This window comes from Melopsittacus undulatus, chromosome 6 (assembly GCF_012275295.1).
Source record: "Melopsittacus undulatus isolate bMelUnd1 chromosome 6, bMelUnd1.mat.Z, whole genome shotgun sequence".
Classification (NCBI taxonomy): Eukaryota; Metazoa; Chordata; class Aves; order Psittaciformes; family Psittaculidae; genus Melopsittacus; species Melopsittacus undulatus.
This window is the reverse complement of record NC_047532.1, coordinates 35367760-35386459: the sequence shown is the minus strand read 5'-3', so window position 1 is coordinate 35386459 and position 18700 is coordinate 35367760. Positions and strand designations below refer to the sequence as shown.

Here is an 18700-nt window from a genome sequence, read left to right as displayed (position 1 = left end):
ACTCAATACTGTTGAAGTCAGCCAAGTCATTCCTTGGCTTCAGGTTGTTCTGAATCAGTCTATAAACCTAAAAGTCAAAGCTGGTTCTAACAAAAGAAAACAAAACCTTTTTCCTTCTGTTCGTAGCAGAACTTGTGTTGTGGCTTAAGCCTGTTGTTCATGTCTAATCATGTTCACTGATGATCATTCCAAGCATCATATTAGAGTGAGATTACCTAGTATTCAATATTTCTTTGATTGCATCTGGTTTGTCAACAATTATTGCATTTAAAAAGGGTGGTGGCATTCTGCTGTCCCTGTTCCCTCACTCTGCAATTGGGAATGGTAGTTACAAAGAGGTGTACACGTCATCCACATAGCTAGGTAACCGTGAGTATTTAAGAAGGTGAGAATAAAGGCTGACCTTCTTTTAGTTGTGAACAGGTATGAGATAAGTTGGATTGGACTAGTGAAGGAAGGATTTGTAAAGCTTAGGACATGTGTTTTGGAAGGTGTGCTAGATGTATTGGCTATAAGTTGCTCATCCTGGCCTTGCTCAGCATTGTGGCCAACATTTTACTTTATTTTCCCAATGGAGAAACAAGATATGCTTCAGAGCATCATCTCGGAAAATACGTGGAGTGCCTTCATGGCATTCTAGGTGGAGGCTTTTTGGTAAGTAATGAGCTTCTTGCAAGTTTATTTTGGAGCTACTCAATATTACTATTTCTTTACCATTTACACTAGTAAATTGATCAAATACCTTGTCAACAGGAATCTCTTAAGCGGTATCAAAAGAAATTAGTTATATTACCTCATAGGTATTATTAATTGTTATTGGTTATCTTATCTGCAACATGATGTCACTTTAAAGCTGAGAAAATCATAGTCTGTGTTTCAGAATACAAATGCAAAACTGGAGCCAAGCCTCTGAGCATGTCATGGTTTGCATAAAGGGTTAAATCTTACATTTTACTTATTTAAAAGGAGTTCAACAGTATACCCCTAGATAACTAGAATTTAGTTAATAGTTCCTTAATTTCTATTATATGAGATGTTGAGTTATTTCTCTGCCTTAGCCATTTATTCAGAGGAATCAAGTGGCAGTTATCAAAGCTTTGCATTCCAGTAACAGCAAAGGATGAAGAACTGAGTATGTTTATTATAAGACATTGTTAATCTGAAGCTATTATTTTCTATCTTTTATAATTTTATGGACCACATTGTAGCATATTTAAGTTCCCTGACTTCAGGTCTCCTTTGTAATTTGCTTTTATAAGTCCTCTTAGAAATAGGCTACAGATCTGAAGAAGTCTGCAAATCACAGGTTCAAAACCGTTGCAAAAGGTGCTCCAGCTTGTGAGAGGTGCTTACAGCTGTGTTACAGACCCATTGGAATCTAGGCTGGGATTTGCAAAGACTAAGCTTTACACACAGAATAATACAAGTGAAATCAGTTAACTGCTTCTGGGACACACTTGTACAATCTCTTCTGGACGTGCAGCATTGGGGCTTAGCAGTAGGTTTGAGGAAGGGCTGACGAGTATGTGACTATTCAGCTGGGTAGTTTGTATTTTACTGTCTTGTTGAGTAAATCTATGCAGTTTGCAGGTAACGCTTTGCTCTTTCTTTATGGTTTTCCAAGGTACTCCTGGGTGTGGAAACTTTTTAAGTGCAAACTATTATTAAGTCCTGATGTTGGTGGGTTGGATACTCTGTTTAATCAACTCTCCTCCTTGATTTTTATGGTAAAATCTCTGGAGTATGGATGATCTGTGTTTTTTACAGGTAGCTTTTGCTTTGTTATTTTGCATTTCTGTCACTGGAAACTGGTTGTGAAAACTAGAAGCAGCAAGGTGTCTGTAATGAGATGTTTGCCTGAATTGGGCAAAATATTCCTAGACTTTCTACTCCAGTCATACTGGTTTGTCACACAGGCAATGATGACAACTCTTCAGTGACTAGTATGTCAGTAATAGTTGGGTTTTTTTTAACAAATAATTATGGGAGACTTCTCTCATAGTCCTCATTTGACAGAAAGTGAATACATTTTTTGCAAAACATTTTATTTGGTGTATACAGCCTTTAATGTGAACAAAAACTTTTAAAGTTGAAGTACTTTAAGTTGCAGCAGGCTCTTTTGCACTTAAGTGCTGTATATACACAAAGCAGAAATAGAAATACACCTATCTTGGTGTTGGTGTTACTGGTATCAGAGGCAAGATGCCTGCTGTGTTAAATAGGAGTGAAACTGAATAACATACACAGACTGCCTCAACCCCCTGCCAAGAGCAATATAAATGAAGTTAGTATGAGGACTGTGTTTTATCTGTCCTGTCTGTGCAACAAAATAGTAGTGTGGTGTGTCTGCTCCACATCTAGGTACTTATTCCAGCTGCAGTATTCATTGGGCTTCACAATGATGACTGCTGTGGATGCTTTGGCCATGAGGACTGTGGGAAAAGCTGTGCGGTAAGTGAGCCTTTACACTCTCGTCCCAGATAATGTCAAAGGCAAGGTGATGGCTGTGTCAAAAATTCATGTCTGTAATTGCTGTGCAGATGCTGTCCTCAGTTCTGGCTGCCTTTATTGGGATCATTGGTTCTGGATACTGTATAATCATTTCAGCGCTGGGCTTGTCTCATGGACCATACTGTTTTACTCACTTAGAAAGAAACTGGATCTATCCTTTCACTGAATCCTCTGGAGGGTAAGTTGGCTGTTCATGAGGACGTTAAGTCTTCCCCTGTGTACACATAGACTGTATTTCAGTACCTTTCAGCAATACCCAGTAACCATATACCAAGATCTGTTCATAAGTTTATGCTTCTTGCTCACTTGCTCTTGAACAGATGGCATCAGTTACCCATACTGCTTAAGTTTAAAACCAAAGCAATATAAATTCTCTGCCCTACAAAAAAGAATCCGATCATATATTTATAAGTAGTATCTATATACTGTATACTGTTCATATCCATGAACATCACTAACATAAAGTTTTAGGACTTTGATTGAATTACAAACCATGAATAGCAGTTGTTATGAAAATTGTCTCATCATTTGTGTAAAACTGTTTTGTGAGGCTTGCTTCTGAAGTTGCTCTGCGTTGCTATAAACTGCCCTAATACCTTCATTAGTGACAGTGGCATAGAAGCTTTGTAAATGAAACTAGAAAAGGTTTATAAGAATCTTTGTACACCACAGGGCTGGGAGGGCCAGAAGCGCCTAGCTATCTCTAATTAGGGTTCTCCAGCAAACCAAGCTGAATTGTATGCTATTCCCCATTAATCCCCACAAGTCCCATAGGAAGAGGATTTGGTTTGGATCATGACATGCTTTTACAGTGTCTGTATGATTGGCAACCTCGAGGTTGTTTCTAGTAACAGTTTATGGCTGATGCCAGATTAGAGAAAGTTTGAGTACTAAGAAACCAAATAAAACAACTTTGCAGCAGAGAGCTTGAATTTTACATTTCAATGGCATCTCTCCCTGGAGGGGACATTCATCCTCCTCCCTCATTCCCTTCCACCTCCCCCCTTCCCCCCTCCTTCCCCATATAACTGAATACAGAAGAACTGAGTCAACTCCTTGCTGAAGGTTCATCAGTGCTGATGTTCTGAAGATATGGATGTGAACTAACAGGTGGAATACTCTGAATTTGCTCTGTGTTTGGCTCTTCCAGCATAGGCATGTGAGGGCCCAAAGAAAGCAGCACAAGGGAGGAGGTGACCCATTTGGATTAGTAATTACTGTCTTCAGAATAAAGGCCCAGTCCTGAAAAGCTCTATGATTGTTTTGAGAAATAGCTTTGTTCTTTCAGCTTCCTTGAGATTGTGTCTCACTTCAATCAGTAATACAAGATTCTGCCTTTATAGCTTAGTTTGCCTTTTTGTTTTTCTTTTTAAGAAACTGAGACTTAACAAAAATGCATGGTTGATAGTTCAACATGCTCTTAAACAGAGCAAACTCTGGAATAAACCATTGTGTTTTCTGTTCCCACTTAGAGTGAGTATCCTCAATGCAGTTACAGACTAGACATTATTTGTTCTAGGTGTGGTAAGCATCCCACTCTGTTAATATGCTTCTAATTACTTTGTACAGGTACTTGTTTGAGTATAACAGGTGGTCTGAATGTCAAGAACCTCATAACATTGTGCAGTGGAATATCACCCTCTTTTCCATCCTTCTTGTCTTGGGAGGAATCGAGTTTATTTTGTGCTTCATACAGATAATCAACGGCATTCTTGGAGGACTGTGTGGGTTGTGCTGCAGTCATGAAGAGGTAAGCCATTTGTAGTTATAACTATGCTTTTTTTTTTATATAAGGAGGAAGTTTGGGTATAAAGAGGAAGTTCTTTACTATAAGGGTGGTGAGGCACTGGAATGGGTTGCCCAAGGAAGTTGTGAATGCTCCATCCCTGGCAGTGTTCAAGGCCAGGTTGGACAGAGCCTTGGGTGACATGGGTTAGTGTGAGGTGTTCCTGCCCATGGCAGAGGGGTTGGAACTAGATGATCTTAAGGTCCTTTTCAACCCCAGCTATTCTATGATTCTACTTCTTAGATGAACTTCAAACACTTGTTACTGATGTTACTGTGGAATCTTGCTTAGCAGCTACTTCATAGGTATTCTTAAACAACAGTTCAGTGTACAGGTTTTTTTAAAGCCCTGCTGTGTTTAGCACTTTCATGTAATGTTTGGCCACATGACTTCAGCTGATCCCTCAGCTGTCACAGTGAAGTTAGGCTGCAGAGGAGCTGGAAGGCTTTTCCCCTCCCTGTGGCACGTTGTCATCAGCACTATATAGGTGTGATATACCTGAAATACGAATCTCCTGGTGGTGTTATTTGCCAAAGCATAAACCATTGTTGCATAGCATGCTACAGTTTTGTGGTAGGTTACTTGTTCTAGCTATATTGCTTTAACTGTGTATTTTGCTCACATGCAGCAGATGTATTACTGAGAATATGCAGTAATGAAAACCACAGCATCTGGCCTTGCTGAAAGGAAAGAATTAAATTGCACATAGCTAACAAAACCTGCAGACAGATCTGATGGGTTTATTGAAGAAAGGGTTTTGGTTTTTTTTTGAAGAAAAAAAAGAGTCCTGTTAAACAGTTTGAGTATGTTGCTAAAATTGGTATCATAGTTATAGTGTTAGAACTGCAGTAGCTTAAGGTATGAACCAGATATGATTTATATCGTACACATTATGACTAAAAATGTTTCACATTTTTAATTGACATAGTTGAATGCTGTGGTTTTATCAAAGCTATTACTGTCTTCTCACTCCTGTCTGCCATGCTGTAACTGCAGTATAAAAGAGCCATGCTAAGGTTGTCTAAATGTAGCCAGGTTAATTTTAGCTCATGTGGTTGAATATAATATTAGCTTTCTTTCCCTTAATAAGTGTCTTTCTTTTGTTCCCCCCACAGACATACGCTTGCTAGAAACTTGACAATGTATTGACGTCGGTACATATGTGTGATGTATTGAGATATCTGTGGGGTTTGGGGGGTTTGGAAGTTTAGGGCTTTTTTGGTTTGTTTTTTTTTTTTTTAATTTAATTTTATTTTTCCTTGGTTGGTTGGTTTTGGCTTTTTTTTGGGGGGGGAGGGAGGAGGTTGGGCATTTTTTTTCTCTTGTTTTGTTTTTACATTCCATGCTTACTAAAATGCACGTTGTTTGTTGTCAAACTGTGCTATTGCCATCAATTTAACTGACTTGGGGCCAGCCTTTTTTATTAGTCATATGCGTGTTTTCCAACAGTCTGCCTGTATCTAAAGCCAAAATGTATCCTGAATTTCTCTGGTTCATTTAATTTTAGTATGGGCAGCTGCCTGAAGACATGTCACTATAGATGTTGGATTTGTGCTTTTTCTTTCTACTGACAAAATGGCTCTGTACTTTATGTTGTTTTCCCAGTAAAGTTGCACTTTGTTGGAATGAGCACAAACCCAACCTAGTGTGTCCTGGATATAAAGGAATACTTGGCTGGAGCAAAAATAAAGCAGCAGTAAAATGTGGGTTATTGAGGGCAGATGTATGTGCTTCACTGCTTCAGAAGTTTTCTGAACTTCTGTATTTCACAAATAAAGATTTATATTAAAAACACCCAGCAGGTGTCGGTGATTCTTTCCTTCCCCTGCTGGAACACTTCTTCCCTCGTCTTACTGTAAAAGATAGTGCAGCATCAAAACATAAATGTAAGGCAGTCGGGTTATAACCTGTTTCTCCTCTCCAGCAGGCTCTGTCAGAGTGGGAACTGCTTCACTGTTTGGCTTGGATCATTTAGCTGGGCCAGGCAATTGTGGATCAACAAGGGTATGATACTTCAGTGACAGGTACAGCTCTGTGACCGATTATCTACATGGAGTCTTAGTCCTGAATCTGGGCTAGTAGTTAGTTCATTACTGATGGCCATTCCAGGGACCAGAGGGGGGTTCCCATGCAGCTGAGCTATAGCTCAAAAACATACTGGAAAATTGAGGTGTGTCTCAAGCTGTTCTCACAGCCCACTCTGACAAGTACAAAAGTGTATCTGAAAAAAGAAGTTAACTGTGAAGATGAAATTGCACATATGCATCCACAGCCACAAAAGAACTCACAGATGGGAAGAATTTGTGTTTAGTATCTCAGGATATCTGCTTTTTGCAATGTCATTTATTCATACATAAATGCATAGAAATAGTTGAGGGCAGTCTTTCATACTTTACTGCAACTGCTTATTGCATTTATTTATGTCTTGCCCTGCTAAGAAGAGAGTATTGTGCATGTACATGTTATACACGCAAAATTCCTTGCAGCTTTGCAGCATGGTGTCTTTATATATGAAGAAACACTGTCTGAAGAAAGTTCTGCAAGTTTAATTTAAGGGTAGAGTGAGAGGAGAAGAAAGTAAAAAGGCCTTGGGTGGCATGGTTTAGTGTGAGGTGTCCCTGCCCATGGCAGGGGGTTTGGAACTAGGTGATCTTAAGGTCCTTTCCAACCCTAACTATTCTATGATTCTAAGAAAAGAGGGTCTTGATGGAAAAGGCTTAATTCCCATACAACCTACAGATTTGTTTGATTTCATGCTTGTGTGGTTGTTACTTGTCTTTCTGGCACACACAACTAATTAAAGAACTGAATCAACTTTAGAAATTCCAATGGACAGAATGATTAGGTTAGAGTTTAAAATTAACATTTTAGCTCAGATGCATGCAGCACTAATGCACAGTATTAGTGCTCATTGCTTATGTTGTCATTTAAAAAAAGGCCAGTTGAATTCCTTTGTCGCCATATGCATAAGACAGTGGTTTGGGAGTTTTATCAGTTTATCATGGAGAAAAGGTTGGTTTTAGTTTATTTCAGTTAGTAGAAAAGTCACTCATCCAGAGTAAACATGGCTTTTCGGTAATGGGCTTGGCATCAACTTTTGGACATTGACAACAACAGGAAAGCAGTTCTTGCAACACTTGGTAAAATATTTGAGAAACTGAGTCCCAGGTTTGCATAATATTTAGTATAAAATAGAGTGGATTTTGGTTTTGGTTGGGTGGATTTTTGTTGTTTTTTGTTTTGTTCTGGCAATATAGTGTGCCAACAAAAATACACACCTTGATTTGGTATTTGCAGACCTCAGTTTAAGTACAAAATAAGTCATGATGTAGACTGCTATACTGCAGAAAAAAATGTTGTCTCAGATGTCATTTTCTATGTTTCTTTAATCATAGTAGATTATTGTGGGAAATAGCAGTCAATTACACTGTTTCTAACCTATTACATGATCTCTGAGTTTTTTAATAAAAGTATCAGTCCTGGGGATGTGATGTGCCTGCTTCTAATTCAGCTGTTTTTTCTGAACTGTAAGGCATAGAGTTGATGATATGAGTTCTCTCCATGCCTGTGGGCCTGCAGAGGGAGGTTTGCTGCTAATTTCTATTAGAGGGAATGCTGGTAAAAGTGTCTGTAGTGATGAGGGAGTAAACCAGGAATATGGGAAAACCTTTAGATTAAAGTTTAAGGACTTCACAATGAAACATTCTAAAAAAAGAGGGGGAAATGGAGAGTCACAGCAGAGAACATGTAGAAAAAGGGTGTAATTGCATGAGTACCACCATGCCCATTTCCTTGAATGATCTCATTCAGAGCAATAGGAAGGAATTAGTTTCAACATGCAACCCAGCTTTTTTATGAGCTCATGAGAGAAGCTTCATGTGCAGAACCTGAAACATCTATTGAAGAAACAGAACAAAAATATGCCATGACATCATTGCTTCTAAAATCAGCCTTTTTGCCTTTGATAAAGCCCATATTTTTTTTTGTTCTCTGATTGTGACTTTCCTATTGAGTAAACTCAAAGCTCATTCTTCAGTTATTTTTCTGATGACTCACAGGGGGTGTTTTAGTGAGGCTGCCCCAAGTTAGCAGCAAGTGTTGGTTCACCCTTAGGGTGGTATCTGTTAAACTCTGGTATTAATTCTCTGTAGTGTAAGGCAGTGTGGACATATTTATCATTTGACAGCCCCTCTTCCCTATATAAGGTATAGGAAAAATTTTGGGCTTCAATAAGGCTGAGCAACCTGCCTTCTGTCACAGAGTATCTGCATCATAATCTGTGTTCTCAGGAGGAGTGCATTTCTAAGCAGTTGCTAGGAAATGAGTTTTTTTTAAGTTCCTTCCTGAGTCCAGTTTCTTGACATATTTTATTTGAGAGATCACAAAGGAGGATCTTTTAGAAGGGCAACTGCTACTTAGAGGCACACGCTTAGAAAGGACAATTGAGTTTAGACAGTGATATTCATCTATTGTTCTGCTAACTATTAAGCACTTCTCCCTCTGGAATCATACCCCAGGCATCCTGTTCCTGTGAATATGAAATTACTGAATCTGAGGACGTCAAAACACCTTTCATATCTAAAACCTTGTAATCTTTTGTTAGCTTAGAAGAGCAAAACTTCTGAAGTTCCTGAGATGGCTTTAGAGACATGCGGAAACTGTTTGAGTTGTCTATTGATACCTCTTGCACTTTGGAGCATTGTTGTTAACATCCTATTATACTTCCCTAATGGGAAAGCTTTGCATGCCGCCAGTTACCAGCTTCCCAACTACGTGTGGTATTTTGAAGGGATCTGTTTCTCAGGTGTGATGGTAAGTGTTGATTCTATGAATTTTTAATTAATTGCATCCTACTGCAAGTAATGCTGGGTTCCTGTACAGCAATATACTTGTGCTTTTAAAGAGAGTATGGATTACTTTCATAAAAACACTGCAGACAGGAAAGACTTGATCAAAATGAAATAAATGTGAATATCTTGAATGACATGCTGTGTATACTATTTAATATCATGTAAGTGGTTTTGCAGTGTTGATTGTTTTTTTCTGCTGGCTTTTTGTTTGTGCTTAATTTATGTTTGTATTGTGAAGCCAGGCACTGTGTTGATTTAATCCTCTGTGGAGGCTGAGTTAGAACTCTTTTACCAAAACAAAATGTAACAAAACCTAAAAAACTTCTCATAAGTGTTTAGATGTTTTTAAGAGCTGTGTGCAGTCCAGTATTTAGAGGACTGGATACAGTTCACAATGTATCAAGTGCCACTGTTGTTAGGCAAAATGCATCGGATTATCTCACTGTGGTGGGCATATTGGGATTTTCTCCATTACATTCGTAATATGCTTATCTGCAGTAATATACTAGCACTGATTTGCCCACTGCTTGTACTGTTTGCTATGTTCATAAAGAAATATAGGCTCAGGGACAGAAAGTAGGTATGTAATAAAAATGCATAAGTAAGGTGGTTTTATGAAGGTGCTGAACTGGGGGAGTTATTAAAATGTGAGATATTCTTTTGAAATTGTGTGTTCTTAAAAGAAAACCTTACCTTTTCTAGTGAAGAGTAAAGTATCTGGCAGAGAATTTGAACAGAAAAGCGTAGTTAAAAATTTGGGAAAACATTAACTGTGACAGTGACATTCATGTTTTGAAGCATTTTTACCCTTTAAAATATAAACAGAGCATAACAGATACAGTCCCTGTCTTCCATAGGTGGACACTTCGGCTTAGTATCTCCAGTAATTTCACTGACCTTATAATGTCCCCTTATAGATCCTTCTGCTGGCGGTAATTCTAATAATACTGGAGTGTAGTGTGTTCTATCGGTGCTGCCAGAGTGAGAGCTGTAACAAAACCTACAGGGTGAGTCTGTGTTTTATTTTTGTGCATATCTTCAGCATTAATTCTGAGTGCCTTCTTGTTCTTGTGTTTCCAGCACATCCTTTTGCCTTCTCCACAGCAATGTTTCTACTTCCTTTTATAGAGAAGGATTCAAAGCTGGACTGAGAGGTCACAGGAATTGTAGCTCCTTCTTTCTGATGCATAAGCAGGATGAAAGAAAACTAAACAAAAAAAACCCCAAAACACCAAAAAACCCCTTGTAAAATAAAATTAGAACATAGAAGGCCTGAGAGCTTCAACAAAATGCCCCAACTAAACAGCTTAATCTCCTTGCTTGTATTTGGAAGTTATTTTTTCCAGTAATGACTCAATATAGACTGTCTGGGATACAAACATTTAGTGTGTGACTGTGTTCCTCTCACATTTTGGGAAACAGTTGTGGAAAAATTCAATTTTAAGAACCCAAACAAACCCCAGAAACAAACAGCAAAATAATATTTAACTGAGAGCTGTGAGACTTCCTTAAACTCTGACAATCTTTATTTTATGTGTGTATGTTTACTACTTTTTACATGGTATTTTTCTTTCTGAATTTTGAAGACTGGGGAAATCAAGTGTGAAATTCAACCTCAAGGAAGTAGCTGGGCAGGCTGAATGACTATTGCTGTGGACACTGCCCTCACACAATAATTTTTTTTTTCCCTCTTCAGAGTTTTATATCAATTGTGCTGGCCCTGCTTGGAGTTGCTTTCTCTGGATATAGTTGCATCATTTTTACCTTGGGGTTGATCCAAGGTCCCTTCTGCAATTCATCAGATGGATGGGATTATATCTTCAAAGACACTGCTGGAGGGTAAGAAACATCAGTGTATATCTCTGGAAGAAACTGTTTATCAAAACAATAGTCAGATTATCTTGGAGCTTTATACAAAATGGCATAGTCTCTTGAACACAAGACCTGTATTGGTGAGTGAGGTTTTTCAACTCGTTGAATGAATACCAGAACCTTCAAAGAAAGGTATTTGCTTCCTTGTAAGGAAAGATTAAATGTAAGAATCTTTGTACTGATCAGAACGGGAGGTCCATCTAGGTAAGTGTCCTTTATCTGGTGACGGTTACAATCACATATAGTGAAAAAACGTAAGATTAGAGTGACTGTAGATGGATACTTTCTTAGTATATTCCCATGAATTCTTAAGTTTTTGAATCAAGGATCATAGATGGCATTTTTATATTTAGTAACTCAGTAGGTTTCTCTTGAACTCCTAAAACTCAGTGAACTCTGTGGTTTGATCAGTGGTAGTTTTAGCATAAAGCTGCTATATCTCATAGGACACCAAAGTAGGGTAGACAAAGTGTTATATGTGTTCCAGCCTTCAACAGGCATGAAAGGTTGATTCAGATCGGTGACCTGAGACTGCTTTCGCAAGATTTTATGTTCTCCAATTAAAAGGTCAGAATTTTATAAGGCTTGAATATTTCAAGTCATATAATGCTAAGGTCTTCCAGCTGTGTTTGAATGCACTGAGGTTTAAATTTGTCAGAGGATCACAAACAAGTTCCTTCAGCATCCAGCAGGGTAGTTCCTAAACTGTGGCCTTCTCTGACTTAAGTCAGCTTTATTTTAAAACAGTGAAATGTATGCTGCAGTGCATCACCAGCACTGCCATTCCCATTTGGAAATACAAAAAGGAGAACTTGAGTTCAACATAAAGGGCCAGACGCTGAATAATGCACTTCAGATTTCCCTAAAGGATTTCAGTTATGAATGTTTAGGAAAAAAGCAACTGACATTGAGCCAGTGAGTCTAAGGTTTTGCAATTAACCTTCATGCTACAGCATGTCTCGGTTAAAAGGGCACGTCTGTTGTCCACATTGTGATCCTCAAGTATGAAAAGCATGGCTCTGGAGCAACTGGAAATTGCACATGGTGACACTTAGCTCTGCCGTTTAGGCTGCATGTGCTGGTTAGATTGATACTGTTGGATGTTCCTGCTCTCTGTGCAAAAGTGATGTCAGCTGGCCTTCACATAAAGATTAAATTAAATCAGTGAAAGGAAAATTCCCATTTTAGGCTTTGCTTCTGCCTTTTGAAAAAATGTCTTTCTAACACTTGGGTGTCTAACAGGGAAACTACTGAAGCAGATATATTTGAGGAAAATAAGTGTTATCATGCAGCTGAGTTTGATAAACCTAGGCAGGAGTTATGCTGGTGTAAGGAAAGACTAGAGGCTGGTCCTAAACTTGAAACATATAAAGCCCAATATGGGGTTTATATAGATGATAGAGGAAATATGTGTATTTAAATTGAATTACACTCACCACATTTAATTTACTTCACATTGCTGTTTCTCTAATAGGTACCTCACAGATTACACTGCTTGGTCTCGGTGCACTGAACCTGCTAACATAGTGGAGTGGAATATCATCTTACTCTCTATTCTGATTGCTCTTAGTGGACTGCAGTTGATTATCTGTTTTCTCAAAGTGGCTGCCGAGTTGAAACGGACACTCTGTGGGACCTACTCTGTTTTTGTCCAGGTAACAAAATACCAGAGTTGATTTCTTCAGCCATCTTCAAGTCAGTTTAGCTTCAGCAATTTCTCTCAGTTGAGGACCTACCCTTTTGGTTTATGTGTTCTTTATGCTGCCACTTTTTTTACCAGGGGAGATGTACTGATAATAAATCTAATATGTTTAATTCATCCACAATTCCTTGTGTTATAAAGGGATTGGTGGCTGCTCACTCTGACATTTAAGGCTAGGATTGAGAAGGAAAAATGTGGCTGGCAATTCAGTGCTGATGCTGAGTCCATTACTCCTATGTCAGCAGAGGCTTCTGAGAACCTTTCTGCTAGCACTCAATGTGTTCAACGTTCTTATCAATGTGTGAGTTTCACAGCAAAGAGAAGAAAGATGCAAGAGGCGATATGTAGCAGTTGTGATCTGGACATCAATTTTTACTATGTTTTCACTAGGTTATTGAAACAATAACTGACAAGGCTCTGCTTTGGGCAGAAGAATTAGTTGAACCCCAGAGCTCAAGTGACTGATTCTGCTCACCTGCACACTGGTGTGAAGTAGTGTAGTTTAGTGTGGCGTTCACTTTCCCTAGCTGTGGGTGTAGGGTCAAATTAGATATCCTTAACCCTCCCTGACCATCTATACTGGGATAAAGGAGTCCTTAGGTTCTTTATGTCGCTAACAGTCTCAGTGATAACAGCACAAACAAGAGAGATTTCTAATTAGGAAAAGCAGTAACCCTCAGTAGCATGTGTGTGCACCCTTCTCCCCCCACAGCATGTATATGTATACATAGAATCATAGAATAGTTAGGATTGGAAAGGACCTCAAGATCATCTAGTTCCAACCCCCCTGCCATGGGCAGGGACACCTCACACTAAACCATATCACCCAAGGCTTCATCCAGCCTGGTCTTGAACACTGCCAGGGATGGAGCATTCACAACCTCCCATGCATACATACACCAACAACAGGGTTAGTTTATCATGTAAGTGGGAAATGTTGGGGGGGCAGAACAGGTAGGATGGCAGTGCCTCTGTGGCATGAAGCCTCCTGAGCAGTGCTGGTCAGCCAGGGCAGAGGAACTGCAGGTGCCCTGGAGGGCTTTGGGCAGGCAGATAATGGAGCCTTCTTGTAGGAATTTACTGTAACAACAACCTACATAAGGTCAAGGCCTGAAGCAGTTTCTCTCAAAACATTCTTGCCAGTGAAAGAGCCTCCTCAGCCTGGAATCCAGCCCCAGCTTCCGGAAAAGTCAAAAGCAATATTGTCACCTTGTCCCCAAGCACAGAGTAGGGTCACCTCTGGGGGTCTGATTGTGTTGGATTTCAATTGGATGTGGATGTTGGAACAGTCAGACAACTTAATCTGAGAAAAAGAGGGCAATCACTTCCTTCCTTTTTTATTTGCAGGCTGGGATTCTCTGAAAATGACAAGGAAATCTTCACTGCTTCTCCCTTATCCCTCAGAAAAAAAGAGAGAAATGGCTTCTCCAACATTTAAGATGGTAGATATGAATGCTGCAAAGACAGTGAAACCCTTGTCTTAAATCTTCGTGTCTCAAGCCTCTGTAGCTTAGATGAAGTTATTTGAACTGACATGTACATTTTCCTGATTGTTTTCTAACCTGTTCAGTTGTCCCTGGCAGAGACTCTTCATTATTTTTCACCCTCCTGCTTGTTCTGACAGTTGAGAGGTTTGAATACCGTGGATCTGCATTTATATGAATTTTTTTTTTAATGAATGGCTGTAAAACTGCTATAGAACTGCTTTTATATTCTCCTTTCTTTGTTTAGAACACAGGAATCCTTGTTGTTCCAAGAGGGTCTGATAATAAATTTTAGTTACAGACAGATCATGACGAAGGACAGCAGCTAATCCTGCTCATTCTGTATTGGAAGTTCTTAACTCTACAAAGCAATTACTGGAAAAATTCTATCAGGTCTTCCTGTGGAAGGGCTTTTAGAGCAGCAGCTGGACCTGATTGAGAGATTAGATACACAGCTTTGAAGTCAGCCGTTCTAATTAGATCACAGTAATAGCTGCACTGAGTTTCTTTTTATTTTATACTTGGAAGCAAACTCTTTTTTAGTCAATTATTATGTGACTTGAGGGACGATATAAGGGAACCTTGTAAGCACCCACTGCTAACTTATTAATACTCTTCTAAATACCCTGACTTTGCTGCAGTGGAGGGCTAATATTCTTGATAATAATAATCAGATGAAAAAGAATAATCTATTTTAAATTAGCAGCTAAAAAGTATTTTTTAGTTTTTCAAAGAATGATTTTTTAATTCCCAGTGGAAATTTGGGAATTTATAATAAGTTGGATGTTTGGCCCATTTGCAGCTGCATGGGCAACAATTTGGCTGTATCCAATACTCTAGTTACAAGAGAATGAACACCAAGATGAAAGCAAAATATATACTTCAGACTTGTGGTAATGCACGTATCTCTTACATCAGAGCTAGTGGTATTCAGCTATAACAACATGTAATATAAAATGCTGCTAGCACTGCAAACTGTACAGTAAGTAGCAGCTATGGGTAAGATATTTAGAAAAAAAATAGAATATATCAGTCAATTTTTTTTTTTCAAGACAAAACTCATATTTTGCCTTGATAACTCTTTACCAGATTGTTTTGAAAAGCTGATTTTTTCCTGCAGAATTTGAAAAATGCATTTAAAGTTTTAATTGCTTAGTTACTATTGATTTGCAAGACGTAATGAAGAAATTAACGATGTTTAAGAATGGAGCTAGTCTTTTGAGAATGATGTTTGAGAATAGAGCTAGTTCAAGGTGGCATGGGTGTTCAGAGATGCATGGTAAAAAGGCAGGATTATAAAATGGGGACTGTTTGTATCTTCGCACTTGTTTTTCCCTAGGCTTAAATATAAATCATATCACAAATCTACTTAAATGATAATCCCACATTTTTATAGAACTGTGGATATTTTTTGCGGACAGAAGGAAAGGAAGGAAAACTTAACAATCAACCCATACTCCTACCAAACATCTTGGAGAATCTTGCTGTTTTCATACCTGCAAACTATGGAGTTGTTTTGAAGATGCTAGAAATATTTGAAAAAAATTTTGGTTATTTGGTTGAAAAATAGCTTGTGTTGGGTAGATATTCAAAGCAGAAAATCCCTACAACTGCTAAATATTCCTAAAGGTACTGTTTCATTGAAAACTAGTATTCTATTCAGACTCCATCTCAGCCACAGGGAGAATAAAGGCTTATCTTTAGGCAAACAGGGTCTACTAAGAGAGATGTTGCTATGCTGAATGAGAAAAATTAAATACTTTAAAGTTACACTGAAAACTTAACTCTTTTCTTGCTCCTGTATATGTCCTTTATACTTTTCAGTATCTTCTGACTCTGCTTATGGAAAGTCTTGAGCCTGGCAGATGAAGGACACACAGAGCAGTATCTAGTTTGACAGCTTTTTCTGTATTAATAGTATTAGTGGCTGTACCTAATGATTGACAGGGCTTGTCTGTCTTTAATTCATTCTTGTTTTCTTTTTTGTTTGTGTGTTATTGCCTTGTGAATTTACACTTCTGCTCTATCAGAGACTGGTATCTCCTATTTTAGTGGCTTAAATCAAATAAAAGGTGTGTAATTTAGTTCTTGTTGGACATATTGATTCTGCAACCCTCTTCATCCATAACCTGTATATTGGCATCTTCATTTTCATAGCCATATTCAAATGTGACTTGGCAGCTCACCTTTTAAATGGCCAGATTATTAATTTGAAATTGATGGTAAGAATATTAAAGGCTAACAGTGGGTTGCATTTGCAAATTTAACAACTTGTCTCACACAGGGCTTTTGGATGTAAGGCAAATTTAAACTTGATCTAACCAATTTAAAACCTTATTCAATCCTAAATAAGGTGTCTGTAAGAAGAGGTACTTCAAACTGTACCTTGTTGCAAACAAAGATTCCTGTAAGGAATATTAACTTGAAATCTAGACATAACAGGCAACTCTGGTAGCGGTGTTTAAGACAAGGTGACCATCTGGCTCTCCAGCTGCAGAAAAGAGACCTCACCCTGACAGCAGGAGAAGGAAGTAGGCTGCAGAGCCAGGACAGAGCTCACTCCATGCTAGCATACAAGAGACCCTTTTTTGAAGAAGTGTTCCTGAACCTGAATTGCATGTGCTGCTTGTTAAATAAAATATCCTGGGCACACCTGGAACAAAGCTGCAGGTTTGATGTTATAAACTTCACTAAGTTAGAAGTTAGAGTTTCATCAGTATTTGTTCCTTACAGCCTATGCATTTTCTAGAGTATTAAGATGCTGTGTCTACAATGGGAATATCATTAATTTAAAACACTGCAACTGGAAATAGCTGTAGAGACTTGATTTTGACCACAAATAATTGTGAGCTGAGATTTGTGGTAAAATACTGTGGAGCCTCAAACACACCTTTCATGTTGGGGTATATTATTGCTTGTGCAGGTGAAAGTGAGTCTCACTGAAGTACAGTTTCCTGATTCTTCACGTTTTGGGTGGAGGTGTTTTCCCACATTGAAAAGGAATAGGGGGACAGAGAACAAATGAAGCTCCTCAGAAAGTTAAAGTTTACCTGCAAATTTTTGCAGGAGGTCAGAACAGCAGAATAGGCAGCAGACTATATTCAGATTAGGGAATTATGAAATTGTGGGGTTTCAGTTTAGTCTGGGAGTTTCTGTTAAGACTTTTTTATCAGAATATTGCATGTTTGTTTTTGTTTTGGTTTCTTTTTTGTTTGTTTGTTTCTTTTTGTCTGTTTGTTTATTTCATCAAGGAACATTTTTGAAGTAAATGATCAGCTTTATATTTTCAAATCAAACTTCCAGAACAATCATTGCATTCTCAGCATCCTCAGTATGAGAAATTGAGGTGCTGTGGTTTAAAACAATAAGGGGATATTCACAACATCAAACTGCAGACTCAGAATTTGACCAATTAAATTAGGTGCTTAGTCTTTTAGGCCTTGTTTACCAGAGAGCAATACTTAGCCTGTATTGCTTGGTCACCTCTGTCAGCTTTTTCAGTTCCTTAAGAGAAAGATACTAGGGAAAGGCACAGAAATATCTTAAAAGTTTGGGTGAGGCACAATTAAAGTTGTAATGGAAAAATCTTGCCTGTCAGAAGTTTTTGTTTAAATAAACAAAAAAAAATTGTTATTCTGCAAATCAAGAAAAAGTAATTTAGAGGAGTCAAAGGACTTAGGCAAAGAAATGCTCATGGTTTTACCCTCAAATAAATGTGGAGATGTCAAGGATACTGCTTGTGTGATTTTTTTCTCTTCCTCAGTCTGATGGAAATTAAAAATAAAACAAATAGCCCACATATACAAGAACAACTCTATTTGCTGAGTATTAAGGAATTACTTTGAATTTAAGTAGTATAAGAAGGTAAACGTTTCCTCTTTTTTACCTGTAGTTAATTTACAGATGGGGCATACGCAACCTGTACAAGCTGATCTTTCCACTGAACCACTGACCTTCATTCTTGGCAAAGAAAGAAAAATCCCTGCGGAAGTTATTTTGAGCATGTGATGCCAACCTGGGAAACTCCAGAATTTCATCATAGATTTGGTCAGATTTCAAAAACTTGGCTTTAGCTACAGTCGTTTAGACAGAAGCAGAATTATTCATTTAATGCAGATGTGTAGAAGGTTCCAAAAGGTGAAATTATGAACTTCAGTTTTCTGGCTGTGCCTGAATTTTTTTATCTGAGTAGTGATTAAAATTGGTAGTTTATCTGTATGTCACAGTCCTAGTAAATAAGTTTTAGATTTGTATGTCCATTAAAGGAAACCTATTGTACTTTAGCTATGTTCTTCTACCCAAAATACTCATAATTTTTCTGGACATTAAGAAAAAGAAGATTGTGGTTATTACAGATGGTTTTAAGTTGCCATACAATGAAAAATGTAATTTAGAGTGAGTGTGACTCTGTCAGTGCTCAGAATGCAGAAGAGATTTTTTAAGAGTTCCCAAGCAACTGAAGATATATCGATATTTCATAGAAGTCTTTACAGCT

General features: G+C 38.2%; 2 protein-coding genes across 5 annotated transcripts; both read left to right on the top strand.

Moving 5' to 3' along the window:
- Positions 1–318: 318 nt before the first annotated feature.
- TM4SF1 (transmembrane 4 L six family member 1) lies at positions 319–6091 on the top strand. The gene is made up of 5 exons (XM_013130655.3): positions 319–654; positions 2362–2451; positions 2541–2689; positions 4081–4261; positions 5413–6091. The coding sequence occupies exons 1-5, from the start codon at positions 478–480 to the stop codon at positions 5425–5427; spliced, it is 612 nt and encodes a 203-aa protein (XP_012986109.1). The 5' UTR covers positions 319–477; the 3' UTR covers positions 5428–6091.
- A 50-nt stretch (positions 6092–6141) lies between these two features.
- Positions 6142–18636, top strand: TM4SF18 (transmembrane 4 L six family member 18). 4 transcript variants are annotated; one of them, XM_013130663.3, is made up of 6 exons: positions 6142–6321; positions 8901–9109; positions 10065–10154; positions 10844–10986; positions 12494–12674; positions 14069–17936. In XM_013130663.3, exons 2-6 carry the CDS (start codon positions 8933–8935, stop codon positions 14081–14083), a joined length of 606 nt encoding a protein of 201 aa, XP_012986117.2. In that variant the 5' UTR covers positions 6142–6321; positions 8901–8932; the 3' UTR covers positions 14084–17936. The 4 variants fall into 4 exon arrangements, 2 of the variants coding, with proteins under 2 accessions (XP_012986117.2, XP_030910785.1); XR_004081476.2 differs by lacking the exon at positions 6142–6321 and adding an exon at positions 18109–18636 and having other exon boundaries at positions 8548–9109; positions 14069–14163; XR_004081475.2 differs by lacking the exon at positions 6142–6321 and adding an exon at positions 18098–18636 and having other exon boundaries at positions 8548–9109; positions 14069–14163.
- Positions 18637–18700: the final 64 nt, after the last annotated feature.

What these genes read in the sequence shown, in the direction of transcription:
- TM4SF18 (XM_013130663.3), top strand. Translation starts at nt 8,933, where the DNA reads ATGGCTTTAGAGACATGCGGAAACTGTTTGAGTTGTCTATTGATACCT. An exon ending in TCTGTTTCTCAGGTGTGATG is followed by an intron (nt 9,110 to 10,064) that starts GTAAGTGTTGAT and finishes GTCCCCTTATAG; the next exon opens with ATCCTTCTGCTGGCGGTAAT. An exon ending in TTCAAAGACACTGCTGGAGG is followed by an intron (nt 10,987 to 12,493) that starts GTAAGAAACATC and finishes TTTCTCTAATAG; the next exon opens with GTACCTCACAGATTACACTG.
- TM4SF1 (XM_013130655.3), top strand. Translation starts at nt 478, where the DNA reads ATGTGTTTTGGAAGGTGTGCTAGATGTATTGGCTATAAGTTGCTCATC. An exon ending in TTCTAGGTGGAGGCTTTTTG is followed by an intron (nt 655 to 2,361) that starts GTAAGTAATGAG and finishes CTCCACATCTAG; the next exon opens with GTACTTATTCCAGCTGCAGT. An exon ending in ACTGTGGGAAAAGCTGTGCG is followed by an intron (nt 2,452 to 2,540) that starts GTAAGTGAGCCT and finishes ATTGCTGTGCAG; the next exon opens with ATGCTGTCCTCAGTTCTGGC.